General features: G+C 43.6%; 1 protein-coding gene across 1 annotated transcript in view; it reads left to right on the top strand.

Annotated features, from left to right (window-relative positions):
* The first annotated feature begins 760 nt into the window (after positions 1 to 760).
* LOC121297126 (beta-adrenergic receptor kinase 2-like) overlaps positions 761 to 17,701 on the top strand; it is a 41,932-nt gene continuing 24,991 nt past the window's right edge. The window contains exons 1-3 of the mRNA XM_041223189.1: positions 761 to 875; positions 2,337 to 2,449; positions 9,584 to 9,660. Coding sequence (XP_041079123.1) covers positions 2,337 to 2,449; positions 9,584 to 9,660 — 190 coding nt within the window. The 5' untranslated portion in view covers positions 761 to 875. The remainder of the gene's footprint in view (positions 876 to 2,336; positions 2,450 to 9,583; positions 9,661 to 17,701) is intronic.

Raw genomic sequence — 17,701 nt, 5'->3', positions numbered from 1 at the left:
GCCCCCCTCCCCCGCCTACCCCCACCCCCCTCCTCCCCCCCCCTCCCCGCCTGCCCCCCCTCCCCCCCCCCCTCCCCGCCTGCCCCCCTCCCCAAGGGCCGGCCCCCCGGTTCCCTGCCTTGTAATAGACAGAGCGCTACCTCTTAGACAAGCTCCCCATAGTAAACGCAAAGCCAGGTGTAATAAAGCACAGGTAAGCATGGCTAAGCCCTGAGGGGTATGGTAAAGAAAACATTACTAAAACTTCAGAATACCAGGTGTTCCTTCACTTGAGAAAAACAATGTCATTAACTTAATTAGCTTGAGCTCACGCCAATCGCTTTTACTTAATTGAAACTCTTGATATCTCAGAATATATATATATATATATATATATATATATATCCACACACACACACACACACACACACACACACACACATATATATATATATATATATATATATATATATATATATTGCACTAACTGTGCTATACACTGGGGGGCAGTGTCTCCAATCCACTAACTGTGTTAAACACTAGGGGGCAGTGTCTCCAATGCACTTTTATTTTACTAAATAAGTATATTTAATAAATAAATAAATAAATGCAGTGATGCAGCGATAATGCAAGGAATTTAGACGAAGGGGCGATTTATTCTACAAAAAAGCTAATCTTATTTACTGCGCACTGCAGGTTATTTCCTGATTTCGGGATCCTGATCCCGGCGAAGCGATCCAGCTCCGTGTTTTCCAAGGGCTCTTGGTCTAGCTCGCTGGGGAGGAAGTAACTCGCACAAGCGCGTCTGCTACAGCCTTGCGAAGCAGCAGGGAGAAGCGGGGCTGTGACAGGGGCAAAAAACACCAACTGTTACTAGAAAATCGCAAAAAAAGAAGGTGTGCTATCAGTAATACCCGGAGACGATGAAGATCAATCGAAACGCGCGATCGCAATTCACGAAGACATTAAAAACACGCATTTTGTTTGTTAGATGAGAGACAGGCTTGCCCGGAGAAGGGTCGTGTCTAAGAACATTTTTGCCTTTAGTGATATTCTTTTTAGATATATATATATATATATATGCTTTTCAAAATTGATTTTTTTTTTTTTTTTTGGCGGAAGGAGAGACAGTGGGAAAATGAAGACGTTTCAAAACAGCTAGCTTTCAAAGGATCGTCGTCTTAAATGATAAAAAAGAATCTTTCAAAGAAGGCGGTTCGGTGACCTTCTTTAAAAAAAAAAAAAAAAAAAAAAAAAAGCGTGTTCTTTTTTAAAAAAGATTTTGCAGTTTGGTTGATACCACTTCACCAAGCCAGAAAATGGAGAAGCGTTCGGTTTGGCTTTAACTATTCGTGTGACATACTGAATTTAAAAATATACCAATTGGCAATTACCCGGCCCCCTATTAACGGCAAAGAATATCGTGTGCACAGAGAACGAAACTACTCAAGACTGTCTTTTTTTTTTTAAACATAACATATATATATATATATATATATATATATATATATATATATATATATATATATATATATATATAGCTGTAAAAACAAATATAGTGAGGTGACTGGCTTGTAATAATATTAAATTCAAGGCTGTAATAATATTAAATGCAAGCCAAGAAATTAAATAAACATAAATATATTTTCGTTCTCCAAGAAGGAAACTGGCCTCGTTTTATTTTCTCTTGGTTTTTGGATGTTTTTAGTATTGGAGAAAACTTTGTTTTTTTTTTTTTTTTTTTTAAATTGTTATTATTATTGTTGTTATTATTTTTTATAATTCTGCACCCGTTTTTCAAATCGTTGAATTGTTTTTTGGGGAGAATTATCAAAAACCGGTTTCTGGCAAGTAGTCCTCGGAGTTTATTTCTGTGTGGCCTCGGAGGTAAAGTGCGGTGTGTTCCTCAGCACGACCCCGGCTTTGACAGCTCGGACTGGAATACCCCACACAGCAAGACCGCTGATTCCAGCACTTCTGTGCGAGATTCAAATTAGAAAACAATACAGTTTACAACTGAAATACTTCCTCGTGTCATTTCTATTTGTACAGCAGGCAACAAGTCTGTGTTTATTTTGCAGAAGCCGATTTTTCTCCCCCCCCCCCCCCTTTAAAAAACAGTAAGGAGCCCCCCATTCCAAAAAAAAAAACCCCATTCAGTGCGAGTCTATCGAATTTGGTAGAGTAACATTGAGACACAAACAGCGATTGAAATGGTTATTAACGGGTAGGAGGGAATTCGTTTTGAATTCGTTTTTTTTTTTTTTTTTTTTTTTTTGGGGGGGGGGGGGGGGGGGGGGGGTTTTTTTTTTTTTTTTTTTTTTTTTTGTATTTTTTTTTCTTTTCCCGTGTGGAAGATGGCGGACTTGGAGGCGGTGCTGGCTGATGTCAGCTATCTGATGGCGATGGAAAAAAGTAAATCTACCCCGGCGGCCCGGGCTAGCAAAAAAATCATATTGCCGGAACCCAGGTAAAGCATTTCTCATCGCTAATGTATCACGGCGTGTCCGTGCGTTGCTGTGATTGAAGCTCTGTGCGGGGGGGTGGGGTAGGGGGGGTCATGTTAGCTGTCACTGGGTAATCCTGTTTACTGCTAGTCCAGCTAAATAACCTGCAGGTTAAATATATATGTATGTATGCTGCCAATAAATATGTTGTACAGTTGCAAATTAACAGCTTCATCTAAACAATAAAACACTTTCTTTTCCTGTCGCAGACAATAAACAAAATAGCATTCCTTCATTCGCTCCTACATGCATACGTCGTACATGCATACACACATGCATATGGACTGATCAAAAGCAATGTAACGAGTCAGCAGCACGGCTGTATTATTACGCCAGAATGCTTTGTTTTTGCTTTGTGTGTTTATAATGGTAGGCTGCACTGTGCTTTTCTTGTTTCGCAACTCACCTTTGTGCCATTGGTAACACACAAGCTAAGTTTGGCAGACAGAGTCAAACTGCAATAGGCTATTGCGTGGTGTCACCTTTTAAACGGGGTCCCGCCCATCCTCTGGCTGCCTTTGAGTGAAATGGTGTGTTTAATGCAAGGACATTGAGCCGCTATTTGAATGTGTATAACGTAAACATGATTCACTGTTACCCGAAACCTTGCCCTTCTGCAGATCTGAACAGTAATTTAACTGTAGGTCGCGGGTGTGTTGACAGGCCTCAGGAGCTGTGTGGCCACCTAATATCAAGTTTGTTTGCGTGGTGAAGGAAAGTCAATATTTAGCCTTGAAATAATGGTGGGTTTGTGTAGTGGTTGCCACAGTGTGCATACAGGTACTGTACAATATAGGGGCCGAATAAAAGGGTTTACCTAGTTACATTCGGTTAGTTTCAACAGTGGTTGGCGTTTAGGTATGGCATGTAAAACGCTGTACTGTACAGGCCTATGAGGAAAAATACGCTAAAATAGAGCAGTAATTGCACAGCTGAAAAACTAATCTAATGGTGTATAAATGCAACTAGCTCACCCCCTCTATAAAGTGCAGTGTGTATAATTGGAGTTTATCACATCAGCTGTCTATTGGAATCGAATAAATAGGTTATGGAGAAATGCAGTAAGCAAGTGCATTACATTCTCACAGGCTAGCCCAAAAAAAGGCTGTCCGGTCCTGCACAGTCAGCTCACAGCTTGCAACCCAGCGAAATCTCGATTAATAAAATAGGACACAATGCAGCCATCTGCTTTTAATAAGGATAAAAAAAATGCATGTGAATGGGCATATTTGGCTTAGGGCAGCAGCGTTTGTTTGAGGGAAGCTGAAAATCCTTAAATAGGGTTTAAAAAAAAAAGTGCTTGGTTGCCAAACAGGGACCCAGGCTAAATATTAGCAGTGTAATGTATAGCCCTGGTGTTAATTCTAGCACCGAGACCTGTGATCCAGCGCCAGATACATGAGATTTTAGCACCCCAGTAACTGTTAGGGGTGAAGTGCTTTGAACTGCGGCAGGCTGCAGTGATCAGATGGTTTCTAGTTGCCATGCATGTATATTCTGATTTTTGAAGGGATTATATCCCCAGCCTCAATTAATTGATGCGTTAAGAAATAAATAAACAAGGATGTTTGGTGGTCCAGTGGTTGGAGAAAGGGGCTTGTCACCAGCTGGTGCCCAGTTCAATCCCAGCCACTCACTCACTGGGTGTGACCCTCAGCAAGTCACTTAACCTCCTTGTGCCCTGACCTGTGGATGAGTTGTGATGCACAGTTCAGCCCTAGTCTCTGTAAGCTGCTTTGGATAAAATCGTCTTCTAATAGATTTAGGCCTGCTTTGTTTTTGTTTGTTTGGTGACCCTGTATAGTCTACAGGATAGATCCTGTGATTAATCCAAGGGCCACTGAGCAGGACAGACTGGGATGCACTTTACTGTGATCCCGGATAGGGTTCCATCGCTCCTGAACGAGTCGATATTCATCAAGTGAAGTCACAGCGGGGTCACAGTGACAGTAGGGATGCAAATGGAGTATGATCAGTTTTATTTTTATCAGCTCTTTCAGCTGTTTTTGACGTTAAGGGATATTAATGCGTATTGTCTACATGCAGCAAAGTGTGCAGCGAGCTCCAGAAAGTGCTAGCCTGAGTAGTGCCAGAACGCTTTTTCATAACAGTAAATCCAAATAAACTCGGTTTCGCTTTGGTTTGATCTTTTTGTCGCTGTCGTTGGTTTGGAAATTTATGCAGATGTGAGTTTGGCTGTGGGGGAAAATCATAACCATTGCATCCCTAGTTGACAGTAAACGGTAGCAGTATAATGACTAGGCTGTATCTGAGTGTGTAAGAGTCTATTACTAATGTGCTGTAGTGAGTTAGTGCAGTGATTGTATACAGCACTGTTGGCTTCTAGACCAGAGGGAATAGTTATTGCCTCCTCTTCTTGCATCAGTTACTTTCCCCAACTCCAGGCTCAACCCTGCTGTTTCTGTGATGGTTCTGGATCTGATATGAGCGGATCGCAGTCCTGTATGGTTCCATTCTCCTTTTTCAGGTTGAGCTTTGGGTCTCCAGGTTCTGGACCCTGTGCCCCCATGGCATTTGGGATTGTAATACAGTATTATTTTCTGGCTGATCTAATAAGCATAACCAGCACCCTTCAGACTGACTGATCTTTAGTGTTCAGATTATTTAAGGCATCAGCCTGGCCAGCGTGTCTTCAGGATCATTGCTTTTTAAATGGTTACTTGCAATCAGATCTCTACCTGTGGCTTGTGGCTTGTCATTGTCTCTGCCAGGGTCGGGGGTAAGTCACTGAAGGTTATTGACCATTTGTAGTTTTTTTTAGTTTCAGTTTGAAATGGCAGAGTGCTACTGTGTGTGACTGTGTGGTATTCAGATTTTTTTTATTTTTTAAAGGAAGTCAAATCTTGTTTATCTTCTAGTTTATCCTATGCTCATCAAACCTTGGGGTATTTTTTCTTTGGTTGTTTTGTGGTATTGTGCACTGCAAGATACAGGCTGGGTGTCTGTTGAAGCGCTCTGGCCCCTGCCTTTGTGTAATATTCTCAATGAGTTCAACAGATCCCAAGAGCAAGCAGCACTGCAGCAGTAATGCAGATAGGGTTGTTTTGAACTGGACCGAGCCTCTGTCTTTAGAACTCAAGTCCAGGGTTTGGGGGTACAAGTCCCTGTTCTGCTGCCCCACCCTGTAAATGGGAACAGGACATCATTCCAGACAAGATGTTGCACGATTGCATCTCAGTAGACCTGCCCAGAAGGAATAGCTTTAAATAATGTATACAAGCTTGTGGCAGTTCGGGATGATGCTGACTCAAGATTTCTGTTTGCCGACACCTTCTCTCTGATTACATCCTTTTTTTTTATCACCCAGCAGAGACTGCAGTGGTTTCTTTCAGCAGCAATGTAGAGATACTCTTGCTAGAAGTCATGGAAGTTTAGAATCCTAATTAAACTAAGAGATCTCGCAGGCATCTGTAGCCGTAGCGTATTGTTTTCGGTTTTTCAGAGCCTGCTGTGCAGTTTACTCATCGTGTGGCTTCTTGTACAGTATGGACTAGAGCACTTTAGATGGGATCTACCCAGAGAAAGAGAACAGTAGCTCAGAGAAAAACAGCCTGATCAAGGCTGCTATCGCCGGGTGTCTTAAACACAGCAAGTCCTCACTTCTCACAGGTTTTGTTTAAACTGCTTCAGCTTGCCTAAAAAGAGCTCTTTGATGCTGTGTGATTTTGTGTAAGTGGTTTTCTATGGCAAGTGTGTGTGTGTGTGTGTGTGTTTTGTTAACACCCCCGTGATTTAAAGAGTTAACACCGCAGATTTGATCCCACAAGATAACAGAGGGCTGGGAGTCAATTATCGGAAGAAAAGGAATGTGAAGGGCAGAGGGTTTCGGAGAGATGAGCCGAGAGAGAGAAGATGAAACGGTTTATAAATCCAGTGATCTGGAACCCTCCAGTTTACTCTGTCACAGTGCGAGTTACTCTGTTATTGATTGGAATTCTTGTCATCAGTACAGTTTGCACTGTTCTTTATGAGCTTCAAACCCAGTAGGAATTGAAGGAATTCTTTTCTGCGGTCCCCTCTGTGGGCTGTATTTTAAAATGGCGATATCCAGATGCTTGTTGCGGCTTTTATAATAGCTGACAGATGAAGTTATAAAATCCTGAATCCCAGAGTTAATGACCGCTGGGCAGTACTGTGGTACGTGAATGAGAGGGCAATGGTAATAATAATAATAATGCAAAAAAGTAATTCTAACATTTCAGGTTTTAATGAGACAAGGAATGAAGTGAGATAGAATGCAGACTTCTTTTTGAACTAGGTTTATAAGAAGTGTCACAGCAGGTACAGAAGGGTTTTTAAGGGCTGTCTGTCCTATGAGATTTCAGGATCCTGACTGCCCTGTATGTAAACAGGGAGTCCACAGAAGCGATTTTGCAAATCCCAGGGTGTTTAATGCATCGCACATTTAAAAGGGAAAATCAATTGAAATCACTTTCTTGTCCCGTGGGGCTCGTTAGAAGGCAGAGAACACTGGGCTCCCTGAGGCAGGGCTCTGCAGCCAGGGTGGGGATGCTGGGAGCTCAGTGCACCTGATGGCAGTGTGCTGTGGGGCAGTGCGGAGCGATGGCAGAGTAGGCTGGCAGTTTCATTAGAGTGCCATGTGCACCACTAATGGTTTAGGTGGGAGGGATTAATGGCACAGTCATTTGGATTGCTCTCTTTTTAATTTTTTTTAATATAAAAGCTCTATAGTCTTGTTCTTTTTAAACTGGCGCTACACTATTAAATGTATTCTGCATATATGCATCTTTATAGAGGCTACCTGCAGCACATTCTGCATTGTGAGCATCTTTTTGTTCATAGTAAATGCATTATATGGCTATAAACTACATTGATTTTAAGATCATTACAAATAAACAAAAAAACATGTGATTACAATTAGGGCACAGCATATTGTTTTTTTGAACTATGGTACAGTTACTTGGAGCATAACTACAGGCAAAAGGTAGGGAACACACATCAAGTACTGTAACAGGATTGTGCGCTTCAAAAACTAACATGGTGTCGTGACCGTTAACCTTTTAAATAGGGGGTGGATTATTTTTGCTTATTTTCTACTACCTCCAATGGGTGCAGACTTTGCCCTGGTGCAAGCAGAAAGGGAATCGGAGCCATTGTCTGTGTTCGAGAAAGCGTTAAGCCAGGCAGAAGCTCAGCTATACGGCGAGCAGCGAGGATTCCCCCACATGTGAAATGTGCGCAGCTCAGCTGTTTAGACATGCTGGAATGTAAGATATGTATAGCCAGTTAAACTGACACCAGATCAGTTATATACTTTATTATTAATGCGAATCCACAGTTTGTAAACTTTTACCCCTTGGTTAAAGATATTCATGGGGGCGGGCGAGGGGAAGCAACTGACTCAGTCGTGAGATGGGAGGACCCCCACAGAACCTTCAGTTCTCCTGAGCAGCTGTGTGGGGAATCGCTGCGGCGAGCAGAAAAAAGAATTGAACATTCCAAATTGGGGGTAAAATAATTGGGCACTCAAAACTAAACTAATTGCTGACAGCACTGCAGAGCAAACCACAGCGACAGCTTTGCTGTGCCGATGCAGACCGATAATGTAGTCACGCTTTCCCACAGCTGCTTCTCAGCAGAAGGAGTTCAATGAAATTTGGCCAGCTCTACTTGTGGTTCTTGGTGGGCTGTGAAAGCAGGCTGGGTGCAGTGCTTGTACATTTCCCCCTCGGTATTATTCAAATCGTTAAGCTATTTCAGTGATTTTATTCATCTATTGTTTTATTGAAACAAGTCCCTTGGTCTCTAGGGGTTGGGCCAGCCATCATTTTCCAACATTGAATTAAAAACCTCAAGTAAATGTCAGTGGGGAGAGTCCAATGAGTTTTCATTCACCCAGTGATCCAGAAACAGTAGAAGCCTACACTGTGAGGATGAAGAAATAAACCCTGATCAGCATTGTATTCTAAAATACTGTCTGGACCCCCTAATTAAATGTTGTGGACACTGCAGCCACAGTGGAGAGGGGTGAAAGTCATTCCATCTGCAGAGTTATTGTAACCATAGGCCTGCCAATGAATGGCTTTGCCCTGGGGGGGAACCTCATGAAGCTGGCTCATACGGGTGGCTTTTTAGATGTGACTCATTGCAAAACATTGCACCAGATTCACTTTATGCCTGTGCAACACAGAAAATCAAACTGGTAGTGTTTCAAATCTAGCAAAAAAAAAAAACCAAAACCACCGCATAGCTGTTCATAGGGGCCCTTGCATTAAAGCACTGAATTATACGCTTCTAGCACTTAGAGAAAGAGTTGCAAGCGTAGCACTGCAGCCCTGGTGTCAGGGGTCCATTCAATCTAATGATTTGTGGTTACCAGTACAGTTTCACATTGCTTTACACCTTTAATGCATGAAGTCTCTGGGGGCAGAATTGTAAATGCCGGGCCGGCCAGGATGTTGAGAAACTGCTTCTCTATCTCTGTATCTAATAACCTGTCCATCTGTCAGCTTGTTTCTGTGCTGTACCACACAATTTGCAAGTTAAGTAGTCATTCATTATTAAGGGAACAGGCATTCTGAGATAAGTGCGTTACACATGGGAGCAAGCCAGTGAAACGATCCACATTGCTACCTGTCAATCGGCATTAATAAAGCACATTTATTACTCGTAAACAGCTTTGAGGAGCTGGTCTGGAGAGCAGACTGCATTATCAATACGTCTCACTGTAAACTGCTCCTCAGAGATGGGTAGTTAAATAAAACAAAGTGGAATATTTATTTTTTATCATTATTAATGTATAAGCCACAGGTGTGTGGAGTTTCTACAGGCTTTTTCTGTGCTTCCCAGGCAGGTACGTTTAAATCCTTACGCCCCTATTCCTCGTTACCCTGAGTTTGCTGGCGTTCTCGAAGGCCATTAGTGTAAAAACATTGCCTGTTTTTGTATGACAGTAACGCCCAGTCGTACAGAGCCCCCAGCAGCTTCCCCCTGTTTGCTGCTGGAAGTGATCACTGGGAGTTGTCTTTGCAGTGTGGTACAGTAGTCCCGGAGGCTCTTTGCTTGTCGCTTCTGTTTGTTTTCACGATTAACCGGAATGTGCTTGCTCCCCACAGCATTCGCAGCGTGATGCAGAAATACCTGGAGGAGAGGGATGAACTGACCTTCGATAAGATCTTCAACCAGAAAATCGGTACGTAGCCCCGTCGCTAACTTTCTCGTCTGCGGGATACCTATCTGCTGTGCCAGCCTGCCATGCAGTTTGCAGACCGGGTCAGTGCTAAGTAGTCAGGCTGGAAGTACGTGCTGATCTGTAGATCTGTTAGATTTTCAGATTTTTGGTTTGAATTGGAATTGAGCGTGATTAAGATAGGGGCTCCTGCTGCGTCTCATCCAAAGGAAGCTCGGGGGCGTGTTCTGCCTGCCTGGGAGAGCGGGCTAGCTTGATGTGTGTTCTTGTGGATGTTAGCATTGGGTGGATCTGCCAGCTGGAGCTCGGGTAGTTGATGGTTAGAGGTGAAAATCTGCATTTACCCACATTTAAAGAAAAGTTGACAAGCAGAGAACCCATGTATCCCCAGCCCAAGATTAATCATCATGTTTCTAATGCAAATTAGAGGACAGGAAATGGATTTTTGGTAGTAAAAAGGTTTTGCATTTAGCAAATAAAGTTGCAATGTACGTAAGGTGCTGTTGGTTTTACTGTCGCTATGCAAAGGCTGTCTGGATTTGCATGACAGAGTGCCTCTAACTGTACAGGTCCGTGGACAGTGTCACAGCAGCTTGGTCGTGGAGCCACAAAACCATGGAAATGTTCTCTTGAATCTGTTGGCATAGCACTCAGAGTGGGAGCGTGGGACGGAGCTTTGAGAAAGACCTCATGCCAGATTAAATCTTCATTCCGTTTTGTGATATCACAGGATCTCGTTGTTGTCTGTATGATTACTGTTTGTCTTTAATATTGAAAGCTTGCTTGGTGTGCCTGTCTGAATGACGCAGCACACCTCTAGGACTCTGTGGGAAACACGATTTGCGTACTCGCTTTTGAGAACACTGACAGATTTGACTGAAGTGTTATCTGTGTTGACAGTGTTGGTGCCTGATTCCAGCCTCGAAACTTGCACTGCACTTGAGTGCTGGCTCCCCAAAACAGTTTGTATGATAGCCTGTCAGCCAAGCACTGACCAGGCGTGTCACAGCTTAGTCTACCAGCTCACAATCGGGTTGGCGCTGTGTACAGGCTGCTGCAGTTCAGGGCAGCTCTGAACTTCAATGACTGCTGGTGGTGTTGAGTGAGTGAGCCGATTGCCCACTTGTGTACACTGATTACACGGGGATTAGCCTTTGACACAGGGGCTTGCATGTCTTGTTTTAGTTTTTTGTTTCAACATGCCCAAAGGGGATGTCCACAGGAAAGCTGGAGTGGGGGTATCACAAAATGCCAGCTCAGTAAGCCCTGGACTGTGGCTTCGAGAGCGAATGCAATGAACTGCTATAGGACGGATCCAAATTCAAGTCATGCCTGTGTCCACGCTAGCTATGCAAAGCTCTGTCCTGTTAAATGAAACTCTTCAGGAATCCGGTTGGATTCAGAAGGTGATTGGCCGTTCTGCGAGGGGGAGAAAAAAAGGCCACTTCTGGCTCTGGAAAGTATGGGGATGATTTCAGAGAATACTGTGGAGGTTAAAATGGCAAAGTCAGGTACGTCGTTTCTTTTTAATAGTCGTGGCTGTTGCATTACATTTGTCAGCCCCTGTTGTGCATTGTTTGACTAAGACTGTTTTGTATCATTTTTTACAGCACAGTTGTTGTGTTTTTTTTTTTGTAAAATCTCCTCTTTTTCAGGATATCTTGACACAGTACTCTGCAGCAGTGACTACACAGTGTAATATTTATTAATGCTGATTTCAGGTTTAACTGAAGTGTGGTATTACAGGACGTGACTGAGTGATGCATGCAGAGGGTACAAAGCTTTCAGGATTGGTTATGCTGAAATTGGTTTTATTTTATCAGTTATTTAAGGCTTATTTTGTATTCAAAAAAGATAATCTACTGATGTCTAGACATTGCAGAAGCATTTATCCATTGGCACTCACATGGGCTCTGTTTATTAACGTTCACACCTGGCACCTGCTGTTTTTTGTTGAATTTCACCCCTGATGCCAGCAGTGCTCTTTGTGAGGTGCTTTGTAAGTGCGTACGGTATTATATTGCTGTTGTATAATAAATGTTTTTCTTCGAAGGTGCAGCTGACAGAAGGTTTTGGCTTTGTTTGACTCTGTTGCTGTTGCAGTTTTTAGTTTTAAAAGTAGAAAAGTCTTAATCTGGACCTGAAATGCATTCTTCAGTCTTTCTTGAAGTGAGGTTATTTGAATGCGTTCCCATTACTTTTGGAGGATTATTTTTGGAAGCATTCCTGTGTAACGGAATACTTTATAAAAATGAAGGAGACAGTACTACACTTTAACCAGGTAGCTGATTGCGTGCATTTGTTTAATCTGTTGCCAAGCTGGCCAAAATATTCCTACCAGGGTGGTGCTGTCTGCTGTGAGGGTACCAGGGGCTCCAGGTCAGAAAGCTTCGGCAAAGCAGAACACATTTGTGAATCAGCAGCATTCGTTGTGTCTTTGTGAACCTTTCCAATGCTTAAATCCAGCGTCATGCTTGTTGAGAAGACAACAAGCTAACTGTTGTGAAAATGCCTAGTTCTGTTTGTTTATTTGTTTATACCCTGGTCCCTGATTTATCGGTATATGATCTTTGTTCTGGCGTTCACCACCCCATTCTGCTCATGTTTCTGCATTCTTGAGCATAGCTCTCATTTAAATGAAACTGGGTGGGGTGCTCATGAAATAAAGATGTGAGCATATAAATTGCATGCAGAGAGGAGACAGCAAGGTAGAAAATCTCTTTCTAGTGGACCCAAATGGCCAGAGTCTTTTGTTGTTTACGTAATCCGTTCCATTCTAGTCCCCCCCCCCCCCCCCCCCCCCCCCCCCCGAAAGAAGACCATTCTAAAATAGCCATAATCGTAATGTCCAATTTCTGTTTATTTATTTATATTTTTAGTTTTTTCTTAACAAATTGTGCTTCCGATGCCTTGGTAGTAAAGAGCATTGAGAATTTGAATTTGAAAAATTGAAATTCTCAAAGCTTTTGCATTGAAAAATAAAACATCCCTCATAGCTCATAATGAAAAATAAATAAAAAAAAAACATGAGAAACCCTGACAATGCAAAAACTTCTCTGCATGTCCTTTCACTTCCCAGCTGTCGAGTGAGACGCTCAGCAGTGCCTCCTAATAGTCCAGATCGGGCTCAATCAGTGAAGCAGCAGCGTTAGCGTGCGTGCAGCCCGGCTGGCAGCAGTGTAGGTGTGTGTGTGGAGGAGGAGGGGGTGCTATACATTGCTGTTTGCGCACTGCTGCTGCAAGGCGACCCGCGTGCAGGCTTTCCTGTGCTCTGTTGAGTCAGCTCAGTCTCACAATGGCCAGGAAGCGGACGAGGCATGAACACTGCAAAGCCTGACCTCGGCTCTTATCTTATCTTCAGCTGCAGGGAATGGAAGTAAGACTTCCTTTGCAATCCCAGGTTTTGCTTCGTCACACCTGAGCTGTGCTCTACTCATGGTAAATGCCTGAATGGCTCTGAGCATTATCCGGGTGAAACTAGGCAAAAATGAACATCATTGGTACTAGGCTGGACTAGCCTCTGGGCCACAAAGCTTGCGTCTCTCTGGGTTTGTATATTAATGCCTTTGAGGTAGGGTGTGTACATTTCCAGTTATACAATATGCAGTTGGGTACAGACTGAATGTGCTGTTAACAATTCAACAGTCGATTGGCCGATCGTTGCCCATTGATTCTCTGTGTCCCAGCCGTGCAAGTCAGGGGCTGTAAACAGACTGGTCCGCTGGTGCAGAAGAAGAGCGCTGCCTGACTGGTTATTTATTAATATAGCAAAGATCTGTACTGAGCTCTGCTGAACAGACTTGGGAAACACAAGACACCAAACGTGAGCCTTTCCTGGCTTGATGGGTAACTCCTAGTACTGGGGCAACTGAAACAACTCTATAGGGGAAACACATGTTGAGTGATCAATTTCTTAAAGAAACTAATAGATAATGCCCTATAGATGTTTATGTAAGAGCAATGATGAAACCTAGGCTGGCTGTTCTCCGTATCCTCCCAGAAGCCAAGGGGATAAAGAAGTCCGTTGTCTTTACTATCAAACACAATCTGATGGAATAGAGTGAATGAAGTCAATCGTTCTCTTATCGTATGCCATCTTCGTGGAGCACTTTACTTTGAGATCCTTCAATGCACTTATGGTTGATTGGCAAAGCCATTGCTGATTGTGTGACGGGTGACACTCCTGTGTGTGCTTATCTGAGAGTGCTTGTGCGTTTAATAAGCAATCAGCATCCAGTCATGTCTTGAGAAAGCAGCTCTCTCCCAGTCTGTGGTCTCCAATCACCAGACCTGTACCATGTAAAATGTTCTTTGAAGCCAAATCCGTATATCAGGCAGTTTTCTTGGAATGTGGCAGCATGCAATCAAATTACAACCCCCCACCCCCCCAATTTTCCATGCTACTTTATTTTCAGGGATACATTTTCAGGAATAATTCTGCTGTCTAAAGCTTAAAGAACATGAAGCCACTTTTTCAGGACCAGTGGCTTGAAACCTGGTTCCAGGAGACCTAGTTTGAGGCAACTTTGCTGTTTTAACCTCCAAGTCTCCCCTGGTGTGCTGTGCAGAGTCCTGAAACCTAGTTTCCTGAAACCAAACTACAAGCCGCAGAGTGTCTTTGTGTTCCCGCAGCTTAAGACATCTCTTGCAGTCCAGTGGTCAAAAGTACACTATGAGTCTGAATGGTGACCTTGAAGCTGTCTGCTAATTTTGTAATTAAAAAAAATTATTTGCGTGGATCGACAGTTAAAAACAACAGGAACTGTAGCTGCCGTGTGTTTTCTTAATGACTAAGGGGAAGTTTCCAGACATGAATAATAATACCTGACCCCTTGAATTCCAAAAGCTGTGGTTCCAGAACTGTCTCGGGCATTCTGCTTCCTCAGTTCTGCTTCCTCCTCCTCCTCTCTCCCGCAGGGGGGGAGGGTCGGGGTAGTATTTCATCAAGGTGCAGATGTTACTGTACTGAAGCAAGGAAACAGGAATGAAAGGGCTCTTAAGTGAAGCACTCAAGTGCTGAGTTTAGTCAAAGAACATAAACTCAGTGATTAAACATTTCAGCCTCACTGAAAGTCTTCCAGTGGAAGTGATTGCCGTTGGGTTTGTTCTGTTTCTTTCAGCATTTCTGAATTCCACGGTTATCAAGAACAGAATTGTATTTTAAGTGGTTGTTGACACTTCATTTGAAGGTCTGTTTTGAGGCTTGCTTTTCTTTTTCTTTGAATGATTCATTTTAGCAAGAGGTTTCAGTTCTTCAAAGTCATCTTGTTCTTCTGTAGCAGGGGTTTCCAGCTGTTTGTCTTGTTCTGTGGAGCCATTTCTCAAGAAATGAAGTGCTGTGTCACAGTAAGCTTTGCGTGGTGCAGCATTAACATGTAAAAATTGAAGAACACAAAATAGCTGCTTGTGTGCTCGACCTGTTGCAGTTTTATTTATTTATTTTCATTTTACAAAAAGCACCTTTCATCTCAAAGTCCTGTACACACACAAGCAATGCAGAACTCAAAAGGAAATGATGCTCTGCTTGGCTGGACACAGCACCTGTCTGCCCTGCAGGTGCTGAAGCACATTTTAAAGATCCTGGCTTCCTCTGCGCCAATAAGAAATGCCAAACCAGCAAAGAAAGTGTTTAAAGAAGAGGTTCAGTGTGGCTGTCTGCACACCTGATCGGTTTGGGCACAGTTCCACGTTGGAGGGAGTAGGTGCTGAAAGCTCTCTGGCAGGGAGAGTTGGCAGTCCAGCTTTCACAGAACCTGCAGCGAGTCTGGAGACAGAGAATGGAATCAAATGTGCGGCTGTGGAGCGCTGATTTCTTATATACCTCGTCTCTGCCAGGGCTTGGTGTCATGAGTACATCTGGAGTACAGGCTAGGTGGAGAGGACTTTAGGAGGCTGGAGACAGATCTGGTGATGAACCGTACCCATTCCCTTTCGCTCTCCGTTTCTATTGTGATGGGAGATTGAATTGAGCAATGTCAGACTGCTCTTAAATAATGGATGAGGTGAGAGAGAAAGAAGAGCTAGACGAGTACAGTGCGCTGAAGCTTGTCGTGATGTGTTCCTTGCCTGAATTAACAAGTGCCATGCTCCCTTCATCCCTGATTTATTGCCAAGTCCCTCGTCAGTCTGCGGGATCTCTGGAGACGAATGTTTTATTTACAGATGAGCTGGCAAGTAGCACAGTGAAGCCTGGTCCAGAAAGGTCAGAGGGACTGGGGGGTACAGAGAGTGTGTGTGGGGGGGGGGGTCCTGTTTTTCAATTCCAATTCCCTTTCAATCAATTCCAACACACCATTGATCAAAATCGCAATTGACAGCATTCTGTTAAAATGAGCCTTTCACAAGAAGCCTTTGCTGGCTCTTGCAGTGAAACATGGTTTGGTTCAAACTGATGTGCACTGGAGGTCTTTTTCCATGCCTTTAGTTAATAAGCTGCGTGAAACAGCGTGGCAGCTGCTAGTTAGTGAATGTGCACATGCAGGTGCTGTGCGTGCGGGCTCCTGTCTGTATTGAACGTGCTGTACCCAGCCTGCACGTCATTGAAAGCACTCTCAACAGAGCAGCTCAAGTGTAAGACAGTAACAGGGGGAAGGCGGAGAGGAAGAGAGTGACTGCTAGCAGGATGTGTGGTGTGGAGGAAGTGTGAGAGTCCTGGCTTCACGCTGTCAGGGCTGAGAGCACGCTGTTTGACGCTGTCTCGTTTTTTTTTTTTTTTTTTTGTTACAGTAGATTGTCAGGGTGGGAGATTGAGCCCCCTTTATCTACACACACCTCAGAATACCTTGTAGGTGCACGTGTGTCCCAAGTGCATTACAGAGGTCTTTTCTGTAACAACGTTTTGGGAGGTGCAGCGATGTACAGTACAGTACAGTCATGTTGCTGGAGTTCAGCCAAAGGAGGAAAAAATACTGGCTAGACGGCCTAGTAATATTTCACAGATTATTCCAGCTAACCCCCCTGTCCACTGCTCTTTCCTTCCCTTCTGAATGCTGCACATGCATGCATACCCAGCTACCAGCACTTCTCTGTTATTTAGAGAGAGAGAGAGAGAGAGAGAGAGGGGGGGGGGGGGGGGGGGATTGATTCTAGGACGACGGGGGCGTGTTTGTGCAGAAGATGAAATAAATGGTGGTCTGAAACCTAGCAGGAAGAAGTCTTCATCAGTCTGGCGGACACGTCTTGGGGAGAGGCCAAGCATTCCCACAGTAAAGTGATTTACAGAGCCGTGTACCCGGGATTTGCATTCCTCACTCCAGCGCTGGTATTCATACAGACTGCTGTGCTGGGGACATTGCTAGTGGCCCCACTGTTAAACAGACTGTTTAAACAAGATCAAGCTGGCTTCCATGCAGACCCACACTGATTCACGCCTGAGCCATCGCTTCTTTTAGTTAGCCGCAGTCACTGGGTTTACAAGCCTATTCAAATCCTTTTTAAACAGACCTTACTCATGGCAGTTCCTGACAAAGATCAGTGACCTGGTCTGTGATGGCCTCTAGGGACTGTGTAGCATGTTTTGCAAAGCTGGTGTCAGAGACGTGAAATTCAGTGGCGTGTTTCTGTTTGAAATGCCAGTTTCGGTTTGATACGCTGATCAGGTAGGTCAGCGGAGCGAAACTTTAGAATTGAGTTTGAAGTACCTGCTGAAGGGTAACTGTATCATTTTAAATTTGTTATATTGGATATCTAAAAACGAAATATCTTATGTACACTAAGAAATAAACAATATAGTCTGGAGCGGATTTGAACTATTTGTGTGTGTGTTATAAATCTCAATATGAATATTAATAACCATGTATTTCTCAGCGAGTTCAATGCACTACATCACTATAGCTTGTCCAGTAAAGATCTTGTAATTTGTTAGTCCCAGGTGACCCAGCTAATGAATAATTGACCCTGCTGTCCATGCCAGTATTTCTGCTTGAGGGGACTGGACTGCAAACTGCAAGGAGACTTTGTTGGAAGCTGCGTTTCCCAACACTGTGTCTGTGTCTGCTCTACCTGGGCTGTACAGCACTGAAGAGGGAAACGGAATCTACCTTAT

Source organism: Polyodon spathula, chromosome 22 (genome assembly GCF_017654505.1).
Source record: "Polyodon spathula isolate WHYD16114869_AA chromosome 22, ASM1765450v1, whole genome shotgun sequence".
NCBI classification, from domain to species: domain Eukaryota; kingdom Metazoa; phylum Chordata; class Actinopteri; order Acipenseriformes; family Polyodontidae; genus Polyodon; species Polyodon spathula.
This window is presented reverse-complemented; position numbering and strand designations above follow the sequence as displayed.